The 25,355-nt window shown below is 40.2% G+C and overlaps 1 protein-coding gene across 6 annotated transcripts in view; it reads right to left on the reverse strand.

Annotated features, from left to right (window-relative positions):
• Nucleotides 1-25,355, reverse strand: part of DCLK2 (doublecortin like kinase 2) — a 127,222-nt gene that overhangs the window by 99,513 nt on the left and 2,354 nt on the right. For all 6 annotated transcript variants that reach the window (XR_006784838.1, XM_045831754.1, XM_045831752.1 and 3 more), the window contains exon 2: nucleotides 10,560-10,894. Coding sequence is in view for 5 of the 6 variants with exons in the window: in XM_045831754.1 (XP_045687710.1) it covers nucleotides 10,560-10,894 (335 nt within the window). In the remaining variant the exon portion in view is untranslated. The remainder of the gene's footprint in view (nucleotides 1-10,559; nucleotides 10,895-25,355) is intronic.

Genomic DNA, 25,355 nt, shown 5'->3' on the forward strand with positions numbered 1-25,355 from the left:
TAACATGGGTGATCCAGACAATTAGGTGTTTAATAAACTTAATCCTTCAGAAACACAACCAGGTAACTAACATCGGCTTTAATAAGTACCAATAAGTGGGTATTTAAATATTTTCCATAACTCATACTTATAATGGCGTTTTCATGACTTAGCATGTGGGCAGAGCAATATTTTCAAATATAATCAAGTGTCTTTATGCTCACATTTACAGAAGCTTGCAATAAATCATTACACATTTTTTTCTAAAATAAATTTTTTACTATTCCAAGTCTCAAGAAGAACCTGAAATGCACGAGGAAAAACAGAAGGTTCCTTCTGGGTAAGCGTTGCTTCGTTTCTAACAGGCTCCTGGCTCAGAGAATGAACTTCTGTGGAGGCGAACCTCCAACGGCCACAGAGCTTCCCAACACACTGTGCCGGGACGGGAGTCTGGCAGCTGCATCGCGCCACCATTAAAATGTGCTAAAAATATACAGAGGGCATCCATAAAAGCTAGTTGCCCTGTCTGAAGTGTGATGTTCTTCCTTACTTTTAAAAAAAAAATGCATGAGGCTAATTTTGAAATCCAGAAAAATCAGTTACTGAAAAAAAAACAAAAAAAACCAATACAGACTCTCGCACCAGTTTCCCCCACAAAGCAATTTTTAGTTTAGATTTCATTCCTTACTTTTCTATGAGGCAGCACCTTAAGAATGTGGATAACCATGGTTAAGCTTAGCTTTTGCTCTACAGAAAAGCCAGTGACTACAAGACTGAAAATAAACACTTCCCCCAACTAAAGGGAACAGAGTACAAGAGGCTGAAGCAGAGGTCCTTGAATCTGCACTGTGGTCTGCAAACGAGCTGATCATACACAAACTGTTGAGTCAGGCTTTAACTGAGAGAGAAGCGGCACAGATTTCAACAGGCTCTAGAAAATGAGCAAGCTGGACTAAACAGTTTCCTATATCAGGTACACATTCTGAAATATGAGACTGAGTTTACACCCGTCCTTGTTATTACCGCAAGACATGATGAATAAAATGACTCTTTCATGAAATCCAATAAAATTTGTAAAGTTATATATATTTCATCCTCACCTGAGCACATGCTTATTGATTTTAGAGAGAAGAGAAGGGAGAGAGAGAGGGCGTGAAACATCCACGTGAGAGAGAAACATCGATCGGTTGCCTCCTGCAGACACCCTGACTGGTGACGGAAGCCACAACCCAGGTAGGCGCCCTAAATGGGAATCAAGCCCGTGACCTTTTGGTTTACTGGACAACACTCCAACCAACTGAGCCACAGTGGCCAGGGTGTAAAGTAGCCATCAAATGACCTTACCAAGCATCTATTTCAAGTAATCTTGACTCGATTCTGAGTCAAAATATCACAAAGCAAATATTACCTGAATTCACTAAATACTAGTAATACACTCATAGGACTTTTGGCATCAACAAAGGTTATAAAGCAAACATTAATTGAAACATTAGATCTTTTAGTTCAAGATTAAGCCACACATGTGGACTATTTGCTAAAAAGATTTCCTTTTTGTTCTCCCTACTAAGCTTAACATTTTCAAGACTAGTTTTGGTCAGCACTAGCCTGTGATATAAAACTGATACATAGATCAACTGCCTTTCCTCAATGAACTATTTTCTTGAAGAGAAAGTAGTAGCAAAGGTAGAAGTGGTCAGAGGAATGCAGGGGTGTTTCAGTTTCATAGGAAGTATGCTTTCCCGTGCAATAAATTAGGTATATACACTGTAGCTGGCTGTCACAGCTGGTCCTTATCAAGTCCATCCCAGCTACAGAAATACCGGGGCCCATGTTAGTGGTGCTGCCAGCTAGGTCAACTTTTGTTTACAGCTTTCATGGTATCTCTCAAGCTCCCAAATACTGAAGTGTCTCTTCCAGTAACTGACCTCAAGGAATCTATCCTAAAGAAAGGAAGTGATCCAAAGCATGTTAAAATCTATTGACAGCAAGATGATTGGAGGCTAAAAAAATGAAAAACCAGAAAGCCAAATGCACAGCAATTGGTTAAATAATACATCTAGCCAATGGAACATTATTTAGTCAAGTACGAATTAGGAAGATTGTGTAACATGGAAGAATACAATTAAGTAAAAAGGAGAGGATACAGGATTACACACAAAATCACGTTGTATAAAAATTACATGTACTTGCGTATTTAAAGTGTATTAACAAAACTGTTATTAGTGGTTCCCTTGAAGAAGCAGAATGAAGTTTGGGAAGAAGGGCAGATGTGAAAAGAAACGTTTACTTTTTGCATTTCTCTCAACAGTTTATATTTTTTCCTAGCAGAAAGGTACTGATTTTACTTAAGTAGTTTTAAGGAAGAAAACAAAACATTTATATGAAAATATAGATAGGAATACTTAATTATAAAAACAGTGGTAAAATAGAATGAATGTGCATTTATTTTTTTCCTCTATTTTCTAAACCTGTGATGTCATAGTCTTTGATTTTTTTAAATTAAATCTATAAAATCCACATCATCTTTTTGTTAAGTATATAATCATTCCTCGACCTAATTTTTTTTTCATTTTTCAGACCTTACTTAAGAATAATTTTACCACACTTAGATAAAACTGTATCTAAGGTAAAACCCAGGTAAACCCAGGCAGTTTTACCCAGGTAAAACTGCATCACCCTAAAACCTCTAGAAAACTTGAAATGAAATAACCCGATTAGTTCACTAGTTATTTTTTCTGCCCCCGATGACGATCACCGGTGACCCCCACAAAGCCGACCCCCAAGGGCTCAGAGCACAGCTGTGAGAGGAACCAGGTCCAGGACCACACTTCCTGGGTGGGAGTCCAGCTCCACCAGCGGCGTGGTTTTGCATAGGTGGCTGCATTTCTCTCTGTTCCCATTCCCCCGGTGTGAAACAGGAACTAGAACACCTCCCTCCAAGGTTGCTGGGGGGATGCGTGGGGAAGACTGAGAGAAAGTACCACCACCGTGCCTTACACAGTAAGCAACTGGCCTTGATCTTTTCGCTAACTAAGCTGTTAGCTATTCTAAGCACCGTGAAATATATAACAGAAAACATTTTAATAATTATTGTAACCACTAAAAATACATTTATAACAAAAGTGAAATGAATTTAACACAATCCTTGTGTTCCATGCAGTACTCCAGCGTAGACAGCAAAAGAATAAAGAAACAGGAGAGTTCACAGTGATGTCATCTTTGTCCCACCGACACCTGAACTGCATAATTTGTTGTGAGCTAACACTGTTTTTCTTTAACATCTATTATGGAATTTGCAGCTGCAGTAACTACAAATAGGATTTTAGGGTTTTTCTGCAGTTTCCCACTCAAAGGGAGAAAATATTTATTAGAGGTCAGGGGAAAGTGCTTATACAATGGATACCAGAACGGCAAAACGCAAACTTTACTTCAACAGCCCTGGCTGGAGTGGTCCAGTGGATTGAGTTCTGGTCTGACCCCAGAGGGCTGCCGGTTCGATTCCCAGTCAGGGCACATACCTGGGTTGCACCAGGTTCCCTGGTGCAGGGCACACGAGAGGCAAGCACACATTGATGTTTCTCTCCCTCTCTTTATCCCTTCCTTCCCTTCTGTCTAAAAATAAATAAAATCTTAAAAAAGAGAGAGAAATTTAAAAAAAAACTTTACTTCAACAAAGTTCTTCCTTCTTTCTTTCTACTCTTTAGTTTTTGAAAAGAGGTGTTCATTAAATCAAAAACAAAGATTAAGCGTCCCCCGACCTTTTCTGCTTAGATCAGAGATCAAAGGACAAATGGAATGTTTTCTCCCTATCTTTACCTGGACTTCCTGCTGTACTGAAAAATCCCACTAGCTACTCCTTTAGTCTGTTGATTCCTGATTGGGATAGTTTTCTATTACTTGAGATAGGTCAGGATGACCCATGCTTCAGAGGTATGAATGCACCTACTTAGACAAAACAGTTGTCTGGATTTCTATTATCTACAAAAAAAATATATGTATGCATTGGGAGCAATCTGAGAACAAAATCAAACTCTGTCCTCATCTCCTTCAAGGAAAAATTCTATCAGGATTAAGTGAATTGTAGAAAATATTTTCGAATAGACATCAATCATTTGATTCCTATGGAGCAATTTTTGAGAAGAGATTGTTTTATTTTTATTTTTTTTAAAGATTTTATTTATTTATTCTTAGGGAGGGAAGGGAGGGGGGAGAGGGGGAGAGGGGGAGAGAGGGAGAGGGAGAGAGAGAGAGAGAGAGAAACATCATCAATGTGCGGTTGCTGGGGGTTATGGCCTGCAATCCAAGAATGTACCCTGGCTGGGAATCGAACCTGGGACACTTTGGTTCCCAGCCCATGCTCAATCCACTGAGCTACGCCAGCCAGGGCTGAGAAGAGATTGTTTTAAATAAGAATGGTTAGGTAGGTCATTACACAGAAATGAACCTTTACAGAAAACTGTGATGCCAGAAAAGTTAAAGCCAGGTACAAAATGTTTATATCATGCTACTTGAAAGGAACTTTTATAAAAGTGAGGATGGAAGCCTTCAAAGACCCTAGGATGACTGATAAGATGGAGGCACTCCATGATCCCCAAGGAGAACCCGCTGTCCGTGGGCACCCTCGGGCTGGCAGGGGTCCCAGAGTCTGGAAGTGTTTTACCCCCAAAGCACCAACTGCCAGCAATTTCTGAGTCTGTTTTGCCTCTGCCCATGACAAGAATCAACTTGTTCCAAAATTCCACTAAATATGTTTCTTTTATGTTAAACCTCTGCTGTTTCTGGGAAAGCTAAAAGTTAGAATTTTTTACACATGTGGACAAAATCTATATTTGGACCTTTCAGTCCCTTAACAGAATAAAGACACATTTTTAAAAAGGAGTCTGCTGCTGCAGTTTATTATAAGAAAGTCACTCTGACTTCTGAGATTTAAAGAACGAAGCCTTGTTGTCTGCACAATTCCTTTAACTTAAAAGTTCAAGGTTTCACTGGTAAAAGAAAAACAAAAGTAAAGCATTTAATCCAAATTAATTAAAAACTGTGAGTTTAAAAACTTACTTAAGAGAATAGTCATGACTTATCTTTACAGGTCTTTTTCTTCTAGCCATGCCATCCATAAATATACAGGTTGTGCATTTTTTTCCACTGATAATCATGACATCACTTTTTACAATATTAAATACTTAAAACTCCACAAGAGTAAATCATGATTTTTTTAGACCTTCAATACATATCAAACCACTTGGGATGTCTTCCTTTAACCCTCTGTGAAGCTGCACTGCCCAACTGCGCATCAGCCTCACACAACCAAGACAAATAAGTAGAAATCCAGGAAAATAAAGACTATAAACCATGGCATTCTAACACACTTGCCTCAATTAGATAAAAGTGGACAGGCTATGAGAAAATCTCTAAGTACTGAAATAAAGTTGAGCATGTGGCCTAATGGATCAAGTTAACATTCAAACAAGTATCATTTCCTTTCCGACCATTTCACTTAACTTTACACCAGATGTCCTGAATCTCAGCACCACTGACATCTTAGACTCCAAAGAACGATGCTGTGTCTGTCCCACGTCCTGTGGGATGGTGAGCGGCATCCCTGGCCTCGGCGCTACCTACTACATGCCAGGAGCAGCCTTGTCCCCAGGCGCGACATCAAAACATGACTCCACACGCTGCCAACTGTCCCCAACAGCAAAACTGCACCCAGTGGAGAACCACTGCTTTACATTAAAGAAAACCCAAGAGTTAACATGGATAAAACCCCAAAACTTGATCTTATTTGAAGCAACTTACATGAGATATAAAATATATGAGTCAGCTATACTACTAACCAAGTCAGACCTTGTCAATGGAGTCAGCACTGCAGGAGGACATGGCCACCCATCTGACAGAAGAGAAGATTCAAGGGACACTGTGTTACCAGCATGAATGCCACTGGCACACGTCCCTTAAAACTAGCACTGGTCCCTGGCTGGTGTAGCTCAGTGGATTGAGCGCGGGCTGCGAACCAAAGTGTCGCAGGTTCGATTCCCAGTCAGGGTACATGCCTGGGTTGCAGGCCATGAACCCCAGCAACCACACATTGATCATTGATGTCTCTCTCTCTCTCTCTCTCTCTCTCCCCACCCTTCCCTAAAAAAAATAAGTAAATCTTAAAAAAAAGAAAAGAAAATGTTCAAGCTTAATGCAAAATTTGAAAAAAAACAAAACAAAAACTAACACTGGTATCAGGATGGAATTAGTGCCTGTTGGTAATGAACGGCCTATGAATTGTTTAATCTCTATGCTTGTGTTGATGATCACATTGTTTAAGATGAAAACAGCAAATCTGAGTGGGAAGGAACATAAAAGTTGAGGCAGATGGCCTAAACTTTTGTGCAGGAGCTACCCATGAACAGATCGTAGTCTTCTTCTCATTCCTTTCTCTTCAGCTGAGCAAAGCTCTCCTTTTCTGGAGAATTTTCAGAAAGCAGATAGTTTTACCCACCCATAAAAAATCAATTTATAAAATAAAATTGGAATGAACACTGCCCATTTAAAGATATGCATGAATCTTAAGCATAAGGCAAATTTTTATGCTACTTCAAAGCAAGATTCGATGTCCCCTTTATAATAAATATCAACTACAAAACAGATGAAGTTTTAAATAGCAAGTCCACCTACAGGACAGATGTTGGATCAGCGCCAAGAAAACTATAGCCTTGAAGGATACCTGGCACTCTGAAAATACAATGTCCAAAATGTGTTTATTAAAAATACAATATATTAATTTTTCCAAAGAAGTTTTATTAGAAAGTTGAAAAGTATCTCTTCTGTTTCCACAGGGGAAATAATTTTAGACATAGTGACAAAAGTGATGCCTGTAACATTTTACAGCCACATGCCAAAATTTCAAGGATTAAGTCACAATGTGTTAATTTAAACTATCTGATTGAAATCAGTCTTCGTGTTCTTTCTCAGTGCTTTTGAATTTTTGCTTTTTAATAGACATGAGGGAGAAATAGTAGAAATCAAAACAGCAAATACTGGATTTCTGATGGCAACTATAATTGTGTTTCCTTCTGAATTAGTTTTTTTAAAAAATTCTTCCTCTACTTTCCTTTTCTTTCTTCACACAAAATTGAAACCATACTACAGAGTGTTTTTTTTCTTGCTTTTCTCACTTAACATTATCCCATGTCTTCATAGTCACCCAAAAATAATTTTCATTGGCCACTGCTATGAATTTGTACAGTAATATATTTAACTGTTTTCTACTTTAGGGATTTTAAATTGTTTCCAATCTTTTGTTTATATTGCTGGGATGAATTCTTATGCATAAGTATGTTTGCATCTCAGGTTATTTAGGATAAATCCCTATAAGTTAATTTATTTGTTCAAAAAGTAAGAACATTTGTAGAGTTGTACAAAACCAACTGTTTTCCATGAAGGATATGAAATTTACACTTCCATCATTTTGTGACAATGCCAATCTTTTGTCTATTGGAAAATAATGGACATTTTCTTATTCAAAAACTAAAGTATTCAATTCTAAATATTAATATCTCATTGCTTTAATGCATATTCAGTGAGACTGAACTTTTTTATACTTAGTATCTATAATTCTACATTTCAAATAGTCTGTTTGAGCTTTGATTCATCTCACCATTGTAGTATGCTTTTTCATATTAACTACAACAATATAAAAGTACATGCCCTTGCTGTGATATCTAGAAAGTTTTGATTATTATGTTGTAACCAACCTTTCCCTTTGTGATCTTCCCACTACTTTCATGCTTAGAAAATCCTTTCCCATTTCAACATATCTATTGACATCTTTTCCTTTAGTTCTTTTGTTTCATTTTGACATCTGCATTTTTAAAACACCTGGAATTTATTTTTGGTATAGTATGAGAATGGTGATTTAATATCTGGTAGCATGAGAGCCCGTTAATCATTATTTCCAAAGTTTTCCTGCCTATTTTTCCAGATTAACTTTTAAAATCACTTTGTCAGGTATCCCCCCTGCCACCTCCCAAAAACTCATTTAGATTCTTATTGAAATTGCAATTAAACTATAAATAAAAATCAGGAGGAACGCAGAGAAGAATGTTGAATACTGGTGCTATCATGCTTCCTTACCTTAGACCTGATTATCAAGGAAATACTTCCAGTATCTCATTTGAATACCAACACATAGACTTTTTCTTTGAGAGAGGATTGTTTAGTCTGTTAGAGAGCTCCCCTTCCGTTTTTATTGCTAAATCCCTAAATGAATATAGATTTTGTATTTTGTCAAATCCTTCCGTGACATCTTCTTGGGATTACATGTGCAATAACTTTATCTTCTAGATCCCATGTATTAACATGGTTTCTTTTTTAAAAAATATTAATTAATTTTGATTCTCACCTGAGGATATGTTTATTGATTTGAGAGAGAGAGACAGCAATTGGTTGCCTCCCGTTTGCACCGCCACTGGAACAACCTAGGTATGTGCTCTGACCAGGGATCGAACCCAAAACCTTTTTCTGTGTATGGGATGACATTCCAACTAACTGAGCCACCTGGTCATGGCAACAGTTTCTTAATAGTGAGCCACCCTCTAATTCCTCCCATAAATCCTACTCATAGCAGTGCATTATTCTTTAATATGCTGATAATTTGGGGTTGTTACTAGTGCTTTAGTTAACATTTTTACACATAAATATTTCTAGTCTAGGGCCTTCTGAATATAATTTTTTGGATAACTATAAAATTTCAGTGAGTATGATTTCAATTATATGTGCAACTTCTTTATTTCACTTAAGATTTCCCTAGAGAAACTCTGAAACTCTGAGAAACTCTGAAACTCTGAATCTGAGTTTCAATTTTTTAAAAGATCTTATTTACTTATTCTTAGAAAAGGGGAAAGGAAAGGAGAAAGAGAGGGAGAAAAATACTGATGTGAGAATCATTAATTGGTTGCCTCTAATACGTGCCCCAACTGGAGACCAAACCCACAACCCTGGCATGTGCTCTGACTGCAAAACCAACTGGCGACCTTTTCCTTTGTGGGACAACACCCAACCCACTGAGCTACACCAGTCAGGGCCCTGAGTTTCAATTTCTTAAATCTCATACGCATGTACTGTTTATGTGACACTTACATTATCTAATTTGACACACATACGATTTTCACTTTTCCTTTTGTTAGGCATCTTAAATATCTGTCTCTATAGTTACTGTCTTCCCTGTGCTCACCAAGAATTAGCTACTTGAGTTATCAAATCTCCTGTCTTGTAGTCTAATTAATTTTCCCTTACTTGCAGAGTAAATCTTATGGAGTTTTGTGTTTTACTGTGCTCTTTATTCAACTTGTAAAGCATCTATTTCCAGTCATACAATGAACCTGTATTGGAGCAGGCGTCCTTCTAATCACTCATTTCATTCATTAGAAAAGTCGTAACTTCACTACAGGCTATTGGAATTTTTATAACCTATTTTTAAATTTTTGTTAATGATTCATAAAGCAACCCAGTAACTAGATCCAGTCTTAGAAAACTACTTTTTCCCCCAGAAAACACTGTTCCAGTGTTTCATATTATTCATTTTCAGCACTACATGAGCCAAACACTTCAACATAAATTATTTTCAAGAGAAGAAACAAAATGAAATGAAGAAACAAACTGAATGCTGGAAACTATGTTTATACAATGTAAATATAAACAATTTAACCTTATTGTAATTAGAGAAAAATACCTTTCAGAAACCACATGGTTCTTTTGAGGAAGGATAATCTGATTGTAGCAAAACTCGATATTTGTGTAACTGCTATTCATGCGTTCTTGCAATTTGCAATTTTTTATTTTAGCCCATTAGACTTCCCAGTATACTGTTACCATAATTTGGCATGCATTTTCCTGTGTAATTTGTGTATTTTTCTCAGAAATGCTGATTAATTACCTCCATTCTTCTCTGTGAAATTCATATGGACATTCCTATGAAAGTACTTTCTTTTAAGTGTACTTCCCATATTATACGTGAATGAGGAGGAAAGGCTTTTCTAAAAATATTAAATATCTTTAATATTAAAGATATAATAAAGTATATCTTTCGATATCTTTAATATTTATATCATATATCTATATATTTAATAAAGATATATAAATTATAATGCAATATTTAATATATCTAATATTAAATATATCTAATTTATTATAATATTATAATGTTAAATATATTTTATATATCTTTAATAATATTGACCCCCATGGTTTACCCACACCCCTAATAACCCTACTCGTCAACAGAGTTCTTATTGTTAACGAACACCCCCCTTACACCTTCCCCTCAGAAGTTTACCTGTCCCTTCCAGGGACCACCAGAAGTATGGGTAGATTTCTCCACATGCACTTCTGATGTATTTGGGTAAAGAGACAGGTGAGCTGCTTATACTGTTCGTGATAAAGGCAAACACACACGCACCCCCACACCCCGCTCAAGTAGGACAACCGCAAGAACATCCAGCAGGTTGCGCAGCTCATACTGCCGAAGAACACGTAACTGCCCAGGAGACTTTGACAGTAAGACGGAGAGCTAAGGGCTAGGAACGTCTCACCTGCTTCCCCTCCAGTGTGCAGAGCCTCTTGACCACTCCCGAGTCTAGTTTAATGGCTTCGGTGATATCCGTTAAGACTTGTTCAAAGGAATGAGCAGTCTTCTTGTTCAGAAGGATGCGCACAGCTTTTCTCGGCTTCACGCCGCTTCGGATCACAGTCACTAACTTGGGCTTGATGAAATCTTTACTTTCCTTCACTTCGCTCTTCCCTGAGGAGGGCGCCGTCGCGGGACGGGTGGTCCCACCCTTGATGTTCACAGACCAGTTAGGATTAGTGTTTTTGGTGTAATCAACTTTACGAAACGGTTCGTTCGACGCACACACGTAACTCTCACCTAAAAAGCAAAAACCAGTTTTATTAGCGTGACGTCCCCACCACACCAGCACACATGCTGGAGTCCTGTCAAGTGGACTCCTCAACTGAAGAGGGCCCCCATGAAAGGGGTCCACATCCTTCTCCTCTGGCATCCTCCCCCCCCCCCTTTGCTTTGTACAGCATCCAGATCGGCTTCAGGAATAACAGGCATCATAGAGTGAGAAGCACCAGACAGAGAACACAAGGGGGCTCTGGGGTTTGCAACCCAGGTCGAAAGTGTCATCCTGCATCATTCCTCTACACTTTGGGTCTCAGTATCATTATCTACTAAATGGAGTGGTTGGAGCAGATTAAATTTAGAGGACTTCCTAGCTCCAAAGTCTATTAACTGATTTTTTAAAATTTCCTCTGGAAGAAATGATGATTATCACAAAATAATATATTCATGTACAGAAATTAAACTATTTTTCTCCTTCTTCCAATTACAAATTCCAGTCCTAATCAAAGAATAATCAGTACATCTTCACACAGCTGACTAAATTATATTCAGTTACAGAATCATTTACTCAATTAATGAAGCACCACAAAAAGGAAGAAGACTTTTGACAGCTCAAAGAAACATACTCAGGCATTTTTTTCTTAATTAAAGAACATGGATTTAAAATAATTAGTTTAGCCCTGGCTGGTGCGGCTCAGTGGCTGGAGTGCTGGCCTATGAATCGAAAGGTCGCTGGTTTGATTCCCAGTCAGGGCGCATGCCTGGGTTTTGGGCCAGGTCCCAGCTGGGGGTGTGAGAGGAAACCTAGTGATGGATCTCTCACACACTGATGTTGCTCTCCCTCTCTTTCTCCCTCCCTTCTCCTCTCTCTAAAAAATAAATCTTTTAAAAAATAAAATAAAATAATTAGTTTAAATAGATAACCCTTGTATATCTATCTAAATGGCAAAGGATATTAAGTAGTTAAACTAATATGTTTATTACAAGCATAGTCTTCTGCTCAACTTTTATTAAGGAAAACCAAAACTATACTATTGGTCAATTGGTTTACTGAGTCAACGTTCATTAATTTTATGTTCCAAAATTATACTGAAAAATATTTTTTTTCACTGAATGAGCATAATTATATGTTTAAAAACCATAATTTTTCTTTTGGGAGACTCAGAAGTCACCCATTTCTTTAACATCAACTTTTTGGCATACAAGATAAGAGGGTTACACTCTAAGATTTTCTCTAAGATATCTTCTAACTCAAAAAGAATCCATTATTTTGTCACTTATTACATATATTCTATATATAAAATTCTTTATATATGCTATATATAATTCCCTATATCTATATATAATCATCTCATTCTTAATATAACAAGTATATGATACAACCCTTAAATGCTATGAATGCCTAAAACAAAAATAAGCAAAATAGTGAAAGAAAAGTCCCAAGGAAAACTTAATACAAATGTTATATTTAACTATTATCAGGATGTTCTTGAAATCCTGACTACTGGAGAACTTAAAGACTTCCAAAGACACATGAACAATTCCGTAACAGTTCAGGCACACAAAAAGGTCAAAAAAGTGGAGTGATGTCTTCAATTTAAAGGTATAATTGGGCCCCTGTCCAAAAAACTAGCGACTAGTCACAGGCTTTACTGCTGCATCCACACCAGGCACTTGAAGTCTAGCCCAACCATCACCATTTAGAGAATTTTTCCCTCTCTGTAGATTTATCTAAATCATTTTTCATACTGTAATCATCTGGGAAAATGTCGCATAATTTCAAAATAGGTATAAACTTCATCAAATAAAACTATATATCACATGTGTATATTAATGAGCAAAAATAAACAATTATGATTTTCTTTAACTTTATAGAGGAAGCTACTCTCACAATGAAAAGCTCTTACTGCCCTGGCTGGCGTAGCTCAGTGGATTGAGCACGGGCTGCGAACCAAAGCATTGCAGGTTCGATTCCCAGTCAGGGTACATGCCTGGGTTGCAGGCCATGACCCCCAGCAACCGCACATTGATGTTTCTCTCTCTCTCAACCTCCCTTCCCTCTCTAAAAATAAATAAAAATCTTTAAAAAATTTTTTTAAAAAGAAAAGCTCTTACTAATTTTACCTATGATAAAAATTCAATTGCTTGTTCTGACCCAAAATATTAAAATGAAATAAAAAAGAGAAACCCTAGCAAGAGAAGGTGATTTCTTTTTTTTTTTTTTAAAGAGCAGAGAGAAGTCAGCTGGAGAAAAGCCTTTCCCAGCACAAAGAGAAAAGGCAATGGTAAAACGAAAGGAAACAGGAGAAATTTAATGTCCACTTTCCTTGGTCAACGTAGACCCTGTGCAGTGGACATGTTAGCCAGGAGAGCTGCCTTTACATGTGTGTGCGCTTTGCCTCTTTACATGGGTTCAGAATATCAGCATGACAATAGGCAAAGGAAGCCTGTGTTTTCATTTGTTTGTGTGGTTACAGATCAATGTTAATCCCCTTTTTCTCCCTTCCTCCCTTCACAATGGTTCTATTTGAAATGCCCACATCAGTTCCCTGCCCTGTAAAGTTTTGAACCAGGGCTGGCCAACACCTGCTAGACACAGCCACCCCTTTCCTCATGTCCCAGAACACACAAATAACAACTCATAGAACACTCCACTGTTAGGCCTAGACTCTCCTTCACAATATGCAATGAATACTTACTACGAGCTAGCTCATGTGCTAGGTGTTGACATGATATGAAACCCACTTTGGCACCCTTGGCACACAAACATTTCAACACGGATGCTCGGGACATGGTTTGGAGGTCAAACGTGTGTTTCTTCATACTAGGCACAAAAAACCGTACAGCACGGATGTCATGCCCTGCTAACAACAGCCACCACAATGCCTGGGCCAGCTTCCCTTGTTACAGCCCCACCCAGATCAGACGACCTGGTTATAATTTTGTCACTTACACAGATTTGCCTATGGGGAGAGATTTGCCTGTATGCTGACCAAAGTATTTAAGATTATGGTTCCTTAGGCAGTTGCAGCTCCTGTTGTTAATCCAACAGTAAATTATTATTCTGTTAGATACCAGCACTTACAAAGTTGATTAGACGCAATCAGCCTCCTCGCAGCCAGATTCATGCTACTGGGTGGGTTCTTGTGTGAGATCTGTGGCTGCCCTGCCAGCTGGGCGCTGCTCCCTCCCTCCCATCCTGCAGAACTACTCGCTTCCTGCTCAAACTCTCCGGCCAAAAACTTAGGCGCCATCCCGCATTCTCCTGATTCCCTACGTATTGCACATCCTGACATCGAGTTCCGTCCACTCCATCCTTTAAATACTTCTAAAAGTGCCCCCTGCCCCCACTGCAGCAGGCCCCCATCTCCAACCACTCCCCACCTGGATCAACATAAGAATCTTCTGTTTTCTGCTCATTCCTCAGAAATGTAACACGTGTTCCAAATGGAAGTGCATTTTATGCTACTGACATGGCTGAAAAAGCATGAAGTAAAAGTGTCTATACTGATACAATACAATGAGAGAATTTATCTAACTCTTAGTAATACGTGGTAATACTGCACTTGCCAACAAAGCAAGGAAAGGATAGGATCTCATTAAAAACGAGAGTTAAGTAGGAGTTACAGATGGAAAATCAGGCAGTCCCTGAAGCCCATTCACAGCTAGACCCAGTGCTATTGCGAGTGGGTCTCACACTCACAGCCAGACCTGGGTTCCTGTGCAGCGTAATCTCACAGAACACCTATGTCAAACAAAGTCCCTCTGAGACGATGATAAAGTGACACCAAAACAAGGTCACTGTGGAATCTACACAGTCCCAGACACTCTCCTGTCATACGCAGTGAGTGGCTGCCACGGCTTTACCAATGACAGCTTTTTCCTCGATCTGGTTTGCCCGACCCTATAAGATTTACTGAGACGCCCGGTTACAGAAATGCCCTTCCTGCTGACAGCACCCGTTTCCTTAGGTCCTCCCCGAAATTGTTCAGCTGAAACCCCGACTCTATGACATGTCCAGCACTCTCTTCAAGACACCCCATGGTACCACAGTATGCCCATGCATCCTTGCGGCAGTGAATAATAAACCCAACTATAGGTGTGTTTCTGCTGGTCTTTGGCTGAAGCGAATTGAGATACATTCTCTCTCTTTAGTAACAGTTCTTTGACCGTAAGATACCAAGAGGAAGCCATTTTGAAAACTATGGTCATGGGAATAATACATACACAGAGGATTTTCTACCTGTGCAGAGAGACGATGGACAGAGGCATACACAGGTCACACAACTTAACTGTTTCCAAGCATGGTACAGAACAGAAAGTCTTCCAATTTCCTTTGAGATTCTCTCCAGGGGCATGGTTAAGGCTTTTGCCCACTGACATTTGTTCAAAGACATTTTGTTTTATTTTATATTTTGCAGGTTGACAAACTAAGTATCCACAACTGTGTAATATACCCTGGGTGTTTTCGTAACCATTAATTTTCATCCTTAATCAAATCAACTGTCTCCTATTTTAAGAGGCAAGAATCTATTAAAAACCAGGAACTTGCAAATTTCTTCTTCTCTGCAAACCTTCATCCCTGCAAATATATGTCAGTCTGTGCCAATTCTTCCCACTGCTTCTCCGTTTTCAGTGATAAGGGCACCATCCTCCTATTCAACATTAAGTCCACCCATGAGGACTTGGGTCCTTTTCCTCGCCTCAGGCTGAGATTTCAAGGGCATTCTTCTTCTCTCCTCTGTTGACCTAGACAGCCCTCTCTCTCTACAAGATTGTGCACAGGACCTCCCACCTTAAATACACACACAGATCCTTCCCTCTTTCACTCCTCATTCCACTCAACCTGACGTGTGTTTGCCTTTCGTTCACTCCCAAGTTAAAGAGCGCTCCACAGAAGACCCTGAATATCTAAAACGCTCTTGAGAAAGAGGAACAAAGTTGGAGGTATACACACTACCTGATATCAAACTATGCTATAAGGCTAAAATAATTAAAACAGCATGGTACTGGCATAAAAACAAACACGCAGAACAATGGAACAGCATAGAGAGCTCGGAAACAAACTCACACCAAATGGTCGATTAATCCATGATGAAATAGGCAAGAATACACAATGGGGTAAATACAGTCTCCTCAATGAATAGCATTGGGAACACTGGACAAAGACATGCAAAAAAAAAAAAAAGAAAGAAAGAAAGAAAGAAACTGGACCACTTCCTTACACCATATACAAGAATAAACTCAAAGTGAGTTAAAGCCTTAAATGTAAGACCTGAAACCATAAAACTTCTAGAAGAAAAGATAGGCAATAAATTCTTTGACACTGCTCTTAGTAATATTTTTTGGATATGTCTCCTTGGCTAGCATAACAAAAAGAATAAACAAATTGGACTAAATCAAACTGAAAAGGTTTTGCATAGCAAAGGAAACCATCAACAAAACAAAAAAGCAACCTACTGACTGGGAAAAGATACTTGCTTATGATACAGCCCAAAAGGACTTAATACCAAAATATATAAAAACTCATACAACTTAACAGCAAAAAACCCAAACAATCCCATTAATCCCACAGGCAGAGGACCTCAGTACACATTTCTCCAAAGAGGACATACAGGTGTCCAAATGAAAAAATATCATATCGTATCTTTAGTCATACAGATAAACATATAAAAGATGCTCAGCATAACTAATCATCAGTGAAATACAAAGTAAATCTACAATGAGACATCACCTCACATCTGTCGGAATGGCTATCACCAATAAATCAACAAACAACTGTTGGCAATGATGTGCAGAAAGGGGAACAACTGTGCCCTGTTGGTGGGATTGCTAACTGGTGTAGCCATGATGGGAAATAGTATGGAGGTTCCTTAAAAAAAATGAAAATAATACTACCATATGACCCAGCGGCCCCACTTCTGGGTATTTACCTGCAGAAATCAAAAACACCGAGGTAAACATGCATCCCTATGTTCACTGCAGCATTATTTGCAATAGCCAAGATAGGAAAGGAACCTCGCGGTCCATCAATAGACAACAGCAAAATGAAGATGTGGTGTATGTACACAGTGAAATATTACTTAGCCACAAAAAGGATGAAATCTTGCCATTTGTGACAGTGTGAATGGACTCAGAGGGTATTAATGCTAAATGAAATCTATCAGACAAAGACAAATGTCACATGATTTCACTTATATATAGAATCTAACCAAAAAATGAACAAACAGAAACAAATTCACAGATGCAGAGCACAAACTGAGGGTTACCAGATGGGAGGAGGGTTGAGGGACTGGGTGAAAAAGGTGGAGGAATTAAGATATATAAGTTAGAACTTACAAAATAGTCCCAGGGATGTAAAGTACAGCATAGGGAATATAATGAACAACACTGTAATAACTATGTATGGTGCCAGGTGGATACTAGACTTATGGGGGGAAGCACTTCGAAAGTTAGATAAATGTGTAACCACTGTGCTGTGCACCTGAAACTAATGTAATATTGAATACCAACTATAATTGAAAAATAATAAAAAGAGATTGAAAAACACCCATCTGTTGTTTTTTTTTCCCTACATCCTCACCCAGTACTTGCTCTTAGGCCACTGGGGCGGCCCTTCCGCTCCCTGCACTCCACTGGCTGGAACACTGCTTGCCCTGACCCCCAAGAACCTCTCTTCCAACTGCTACGCGCAAAGCACAGCTTCGTAATGTCGCTTGGTGTTTTCCGAGGGCGTGGGACACCAGTCACGATCCTCCTCCCGCAGACCCTTTCTCCTTAGCTTCCATGGCCTAATTTTCTTGGTTTTACTTCTTACTCAGATCTCTCCCTCTGGGTCTGCTTGGCCATATGCTCCCCTCCCACTCACCCGGGCATCCCTCACCCAGAGATTCTCCACGGGCAGTTGTATCCACACCCTGGGCTTCAGCCACCACCCGCACCCTGACGTTCACACAGTGAGGACATCCCCAGCCTCACTCACCCTTTCTCTGGAGTTCAAGTCGCAGAGCATCTCTACTAAATAATCTATGGATATCTCACATGCTTTATGTCTAAAACTAACTCCATGCCCCATTATCGCCATCCTGACCTCAGACAACTTCTTGAATTGCACAACTTATTACATAAAATCCCCACTTACATAGTAACATAAGCAAAACACCAAGACTCCGCTTCTCTTCTCTCTTTTTCCACATTCAGCAGAATTGGCAAAACTGGTCCCTGCGGTCTGAGCACCTCTGGAACCCATCCCCGCCAGCCTCCCCTCAGCCTTCCCGAGTTAGCAGTAGTTCAGCTCCCTGCATCAGGCCTCGCCCCTCACCCTCCACAGAGCAAGTCTTGTACAATGTAGCTCTGGTGTCCCCTCCCTGTTTCCCTGCCTCTGTAATACAGGACAAACTCCTCAGCACATCACCCACTGCCAGCCTCGTCTCCCACCACTCTCCCACAGGTTTCTAAGTTGGTATCACACCAGTATATTTGCAATTTCCTTCCAAACTCATCATACGCTCTTATTCTCATTCCTTCTTATACACCTGAAATAACCTTCTTCTCCTTTGCCTTGCCTCTTTCCTACTGACCTGCAGGATTACTTGCCACTGACAAGGAGGCAAAGCAGGAGAACCTTCACCTACTGCTGGAAGGACTTTACACATTGGTTAATGACTTAGTAATAAATATTCTTAACCTGTTTTTTTCTGCCAATAAGTTAACAACATGTTATATGACCCAGAAATGCACCCCAGGAAACTACCATGGAGAAATTAATACACACAGGCACCAGAATATACGTGCATAGTATCTCTCTATAGCTACTATCTCTGTAGCTTTATGGTATATTTTGCATTTTTATTGGTTACACACAGCTTGAGTTGCACAGGTACGTAAGACCTATATGCATATGTATACATATATATACAAAATCTTATATTTATAAATATTTAAGTAACAATGTAATTAAAGCAATCAAAATAATACTGGGCTTCTGTAGTTTGGCTGTTATATTTTTACATTGTTTCCATTTTTAATTATCCAAAACATTGCTAAAGTTTGAGGAGCACTGCAATCTTAAGGATCCTGAGAGAGAGAGAGAGAGAGAGAGAGAGAGAGAGAGAGAGACAGACAGACAGACAGACACCTTCAGTCCAAAATGTGCCCCTCTACTAATATTTGCAAACAAACTGGGGTGTAATGGATATGGGGTCAGGCCTTCCTGTCTCATCATCTGAGCAGAGGTAAAACGTTCCTCAACTGAGTTTCCTCAACTTCTGGAGACTTCCCCCTGCATCCTTTAAACCTCTGTGAGATCTAGAGGAAGGCTTGGCTCCAGTTTTAAGAAAGGGACTGACAATGAGGATGGCTTGAAAAAGCTTCAGTGCAAGTGATGAAGGACTCAGAAGCCAGATGTCTGTCCAGAAAAGAGGGGATGTTCAGGGGGTTGAGGGAAGGGGAAATGGTAGGGAAAGCGCGGTTACCGGTTGTAAACTCCTGAAGGGCTGCCGTATAGAGGCCGGGTGAGCCTCCCGTGGCTCTGAATGGTGGCTCTGGAATTACTGGGGGAGCGGGGACGAGTTACAAGGACACGACACCTGTTTTGTTGAGGACTGCTACTATTGATCAAGGAGCCGCTGCATGCTAGAACTCCCTGCTCGGTGTCTTATGGGCCTTGGAAGGTTCCCGTGGAATCTTCTGGCTGCTGGCCTTGATCACTAAGCTATGAATCACTAAGAATGAATGTCCATTGGGCTCTTCATCAAGGTCTTTCTGACACAGTGGCTTGAGGAACATTGAGTATGAAGAGAACTAAGTTTCCACAAGCCCTTTTTTCTTTCAATGTTTAGCAGATGGAGCAAAAGACTGTGGAGTGAGAAGACCAAGAAGATGAGCAAGGGGACTGGGAACGGCAGCGTCAATCACCGCCTTTAAGAAAGAATTAAGATCGTGACTATCAGCACCAGGTGCAGAGTAAGTGCTCAGTAAAGACTCACTGTTTTTTTATTTAAAGAAAAAATTACACTGTTATTTTAAAGTTAACAAAAATCACCTGAAGTTTGTAAAACATACATAGCGAAGGAAGAGATAAATCAGTGACAGTATTTTAAAACTTCTACTGTGATACATTTTGGTTGCAAGTGATTAGAATTTAACCAACACAGAAACAAAAGGTAATATAGTAGGTCATAATTATAGATTATTTGAGTCACTATAATATTTTTATAATCTTACAGTTAGTAAGATTGTAAAAATGTTAGTAAATGTTACAGTATAATCAAAAGTACTTACATGGGTCTCTCAAACCACTACTTTCTTATACTTTCAGTCTCCAGGGAGCAGCCTCTGACAAACTGCACGTGACTAGTCCACTGCTCTAGGCCGCAGGAAGCATGGCATACGGAATACAATACTCGGGATGAGAATAAAAACTATGGCATGTTTTAAGGAGTGAGAATTCTAGCCTTAACATGCTCCCAACCCAGAGAATTTTAAGAGGTACTTGATTGTGTTAAAACTATACATGAAATGAATTTGTTAAAGACATCGCTTAAGAATAAGTGCCAAAGGGAAACAAAACTCAGTATTGGCTGCGTCAGAGAATGACCTCGGGGCAGACACTGAGAATTCAAGGGGCCCAGAGTAACCCTGGGGTTTACACACCCACCCGGAAGCAGAAAAGGTTACAAGGACAAGGTTACATCAAGTCGGGCATCTCAGACACCAGTGAAAGCGATACATTTTTAAAATGCATTGTATCATTTTTCTTGAATAAGAACATATTTAAAAACTGAAAAGATGAAGGGGCAATGAATATTTGATTTTCACAAAAACTAATTCTATGTCTGCCAATCTAGCCAAGTATCCAGCTGGCTGTCTTAATTAACTAAGACAGATTTTTCAAATGCCTATATGCCACCTATTCCCACCTTTAAAAATATCTTATATATGGCACAAAAGTAAAGTTAATTATCGAACACCATATGCCAGAGGTATTGGTAGCATGGGATAAAGAAACAAATGAAAAGACCATAGGCCCAGTCCTCACTGGGTTTGTAATTCCCCCTTTCCTGAGAACATTCTATGGGGAAGATCCTTTTACAGGTTATTGGGGGTTCCAAGGACTCCAGCTAAACCGGGGTAACCACATCTGATAAAAAAAACCTGGCCAACTTTTACAGCAGAACATGGAGCCGGAGGTATTTCCCAAGATCGCTGAAGTTTAAAGGGAAGGGGGCTTTACCAGTGACCTAACCTGTCTTTCAGAAACTTACCAGATGAAAAATCTGAGGTCAAGTAAAGCAACTCTGCCGAATCTGAATGCAGAGACGCTGCTTCGCAGGTGCGTAGGAGGAGGTGCGTTGTTTCAGAAACCCTACAGGGAACACCCTAAAATTTCTTTTTGCCTACAGTGTCCGAGGAACGACTGTAGTCTTCATTTCTCGACACAAATGGTGAACAGGTGTGGGTGCACGACCATGGAGCTCTGGATGCTGGTCTGTTGTGACCCACATGTAAACCTCAGGGGTCGGAATGGACCCCATGTCCTCACAGGTGGGAGCACACAGCAGTTAAGAAGACAGAAGTTCAAAAGCCAGGGAGAACGACTTCAACGTCCAGCCCAGCCTCTTAGGGTCAGGGCCAGGGAGCAATTTCCTCATCCTCTCTGGGCCTCAGCTCCCCCATCTGTGAAATGGGGGTGACAGTGCAGCCATATTTCACAAGACATGACAAGGGTTAAATGCGATGCAACACGTGAAGTCCTTCACACAGCAACCGCATAACAACACGTGATGAAAGGTGGTAACACTGAGAAGAATCCCTGCTCCTCAGGGTAGTTGTTTATTTCATCGGAAGAGATAAAAACAGAAGTGGTGGGAGCATGAGCAGATGGGGTAAGGAGAGAGGCCTAACTAGGAGCTACTGACCGCCTGGACCCCCCAGCAAGGAAGGCAGCAGTGCAGCCACCACGGCCCAAGGGAATCGAGTTCCCTTTGCTTCACATCACAGCACCATTAAATATCCATTTCCGGAGCTTAAAGCCTCATAAAATATTTACCTGTCCTTATAACTACCAGAGTATCATTATGGCACGCTCTAATCTTATAAATGCTCTCCCAAATATTCCCTTTCTTCCCCCAATCCTTTAGAATTCTTTATTCTTTAAATTAAAGTTTCTCTTCTCATTACCTCTGGAAAGAGTTTATTTGCTGCTACATCAGTGCATATCTGAATTTCCCTGTTCTAATTAAATGAGATGATGAATCAGATTTATAGAAGCAGGTATTAGGGAAGAGGCATCCTCCCCACAACAATGACTAAACACATCACCTTTGATTTAACTGAAATAGAACCCAATTTTTCAAAATACCGATTTTCACATACAGATAGGAACAGTGCTATCCAAACTTAATTTACACAAACCTTCTCTTGACAGGCAGGGGAAATAAAATCATTGTCTGTAATATTTACTTAGAGGTAAAATTTATTACTCATTTATAAGTAAAAATTACTTATTTAGAAGTAAAATCATTTTCCAGGCTACTTATTCAATAAATGTATTGCATGCCCAAGATCCGTGACCTCAAGATGCTCTCAGTCTAATGCCAAAAACAGACCAAATGTACCGCTAGTTACAAAGTGTTCCAACAGAGGTGAAGAGGAATGCTGTGACTAGAGGGAGGACTTATAAGCTTGACCTCAGGGCTTGCCTCCAACATCTGTCCCCCCGGGGAAGCCTGTCCCATCATCCTGGCCCATGCAGCACTCTCACTGAAACACGTGTGTCTGTGTGTGCGCGCGCGCGCATGTTTGCGGTCTCCCCTCTAAATGTGAGCATCTTCAGGGAAGACCCTGCACCCCCAGCACCTGAGACAACAACAAATATGCTCTTGATCAACAACTACTGGAGACCAATATCCACGGGGCCTGGGGAGGTGATATGTGAAGCAGGTCTTGAGGAATCTAGAAGTCCGCCAGGTAGGGAAGGCTTTGCAGACCTAAGATTCCGTGTTAAACTGCCATGTCCAATCATCACATGTGCCTTTCATGTGTGCAGCTTTCAACTTATGTGTGCAAATATCCCGCAACTCACAGGGAGGAAAGAGACCTAATCCCATAAGAAGTTTCAAGAGCTCAGTGTCTATTATTACTATAAAATTCTACCTTTCAAGGGGCTGGGAAAACCTAGAATATGGGTTCCTATAAAGACTCATGTTTATGTAAAACTCTCTCAGTAACCGTATTTTAGTGTAACACCTTCAAAGAGACTGATCTGACCAAAAACCTTCAATAAACTGGGCTTAGTGAAAGAACCTTAGAAACTTGAAATGCTTAATTTCTTTAGAAACTTATTTTTCTTAAATTCAAATTAATTCATGTGCATTTTCATGTGAACTTGAAGAATGGAAGTACCACGTACCACAATCATAAAAATTCTCTCACATGCCCAAAACTTCAATCTGCTTGTTGACTGCTGGCTAAGGGGTGACAGGTGGAGATAACACAAACGACGTTTTACTTTGGAATCAGAGAGGCAGAGACTGGCAGCTACTAATGAACTGTTCTGGCCACTGGCAGACACTCCGGCCTGGGCCACACACCCACTCCCTGCTGGGAGGAGCACCTCTACAAGCAGGTCAATTTTGGGGAAGACAGGTTCTGGGGAGGAAAAGGCAGTTCAGGCCAGGATACACTCAGTGAGCGGCCACCCAGGTAGAGGCAGGGCATGTACTTTTAGACTAGAAGAGGCTTAACTTAAAAAGGGGACCTGCCAACCTTTCAACCGTTCACACAACAGACAGTGACCCTGAGGCCAGAGGACTGAGGCGAGCTTTTCTCCAATCCACAGTCAGTAGAACCCAGGGCTCCTGACTTGGTCAGGCATTGTTTCTGCTATCCTCGGCCAACTCTTGTTGGGACACCAAACACTGATAAATCCAGCCAAAATGTTCAGTAGAGGGGAACACTCGTGGAACAAAATTAAGACCAGGGTTCAGGCTCAGCCCCAACAAAGAACTGAAGAATGAGTCGTGTGGACATCCTCAGGGACAGACCGGAGGTGACGCAAACGTGGCTGGCTCACGGCTTCACAAAGCTCGCCCCGATCTTCCCAGTATGGACCGTTAACGATGAACAGCCCTCCTTCAAGACAAGGTGCCCATCCAGGTTTAAAGAATAAACAGGATAACCAGGAGACCCAGTACCAACTCGGTGAAACTAATCCAGCACGGTGAGGTAAGCCAATAGGCTGACGATGCCTGCTGGTCTAGCGAGCGCAGGAGGAGTGCCAGCCAACACCTGAGCACTGTGTCTAGTTGCCAGGCACTCTCAAGGTCAAGGGTAGAAAAAAAAATCTGGGCCATGCAAATTTCCTTTGTCATCTGAGTTCAATGGGACTGGGGTTCTGAATGAGTGTTCATGCAGGGCAATCCTGAGTCATCACTTTCTCTAGTCTTCACTGAAAAAAACATTTTAGGGAAAAACAATGTTTCCTAAACCACAGCCTTCATGGGATAGAAGAAGCAGAGGGGAAGATAGTCAAACATAATGGTATAAAAAATACTATCAGAGAATCTTGATTTAAAAAGATGAACCATGATGAAATAGTCAATTTTGACAGCACAGATAATAATATAGACCTACTTTTACTGGAGCAAATAAAAATTAAGTTTTTCTGTGTGATAAATCTAAGCACTGGAACATACAGTTTTTAATTAAAAGTTGAAACTATTTAAGTTCTCAAATGATTGCTGTTGAGAATTGATGGTTCTTTCTTGAAAACTCTTGCCACAGGGTATTCCACTCATTTCTGGAATATTCAAGACTCAGACAAAGATCCATTGTCAGAGAGAATGCCACTTTGACAAAAGAGCACAAATTCCCCTCTCCCGCAGTAACTGAATACTGCTTGAGACAAGTGGGTGGCTGGCCAGACTAGGAAAACCTTTCTGTCGTGTGCAAATATTTGGGTTGCATCATTCTTTATCACACGGTGGTGTCATTGGGACTCTGTGGGTCCCATCCTCCAAACATCAGTGAATGGATGATTGATTGGAAGAAAATGTGTCAACCTTCCAAGGGCAGTTGAAACTACAGTTTGAACTTTAGGCTGCCTGGGCAATGACAATCTCAGTGCACAAGGTGTGTTCTCATGAACTAATGTGCATAATGGTCACTCGACCATCTCCCCTAGGCTGATACTCATCTTTGGAGTGCGTGAATTTCATGCAGCACCTGCACTGTTACACGTACTTCAGAGAAAGATGCTAAGCTCCTCAGACCGCACCAGGCACTGTATGCCAAGGGCGCATGCGTAACGGGTGCTTCATCCACAGGCGTTGCCTTGATCTGGCCACGGGACTGCTCATCTAGCCTTGAGTTGGTCAGAAAACGTGTTACTTAGTTTTGAACTATCTAAACAAATGTTGCTTTTAGGTTTTTAACACCACACAGAAAAGGATAAAGCCTTTCTAACAATGTATCTTTCTTT

Source organism: Phyllostomus hastatus, unplaced genomic scaffold (assembly GCF_019186645.2).
Source record: "Phyllostomus hastatus isolate PE091 unplaced genomic scaffold, TTU_PhHast_1.1 phas_contig_159, whole genome shotgun sequence".
Taxonomy (NCBI): domain Eukaryota; kingdom Metazoa; phylum Chordata; class Mammalia; order Chiroptera; family Phyllostomidae; genus Phyllostomus; species Phyllostomus hastatus.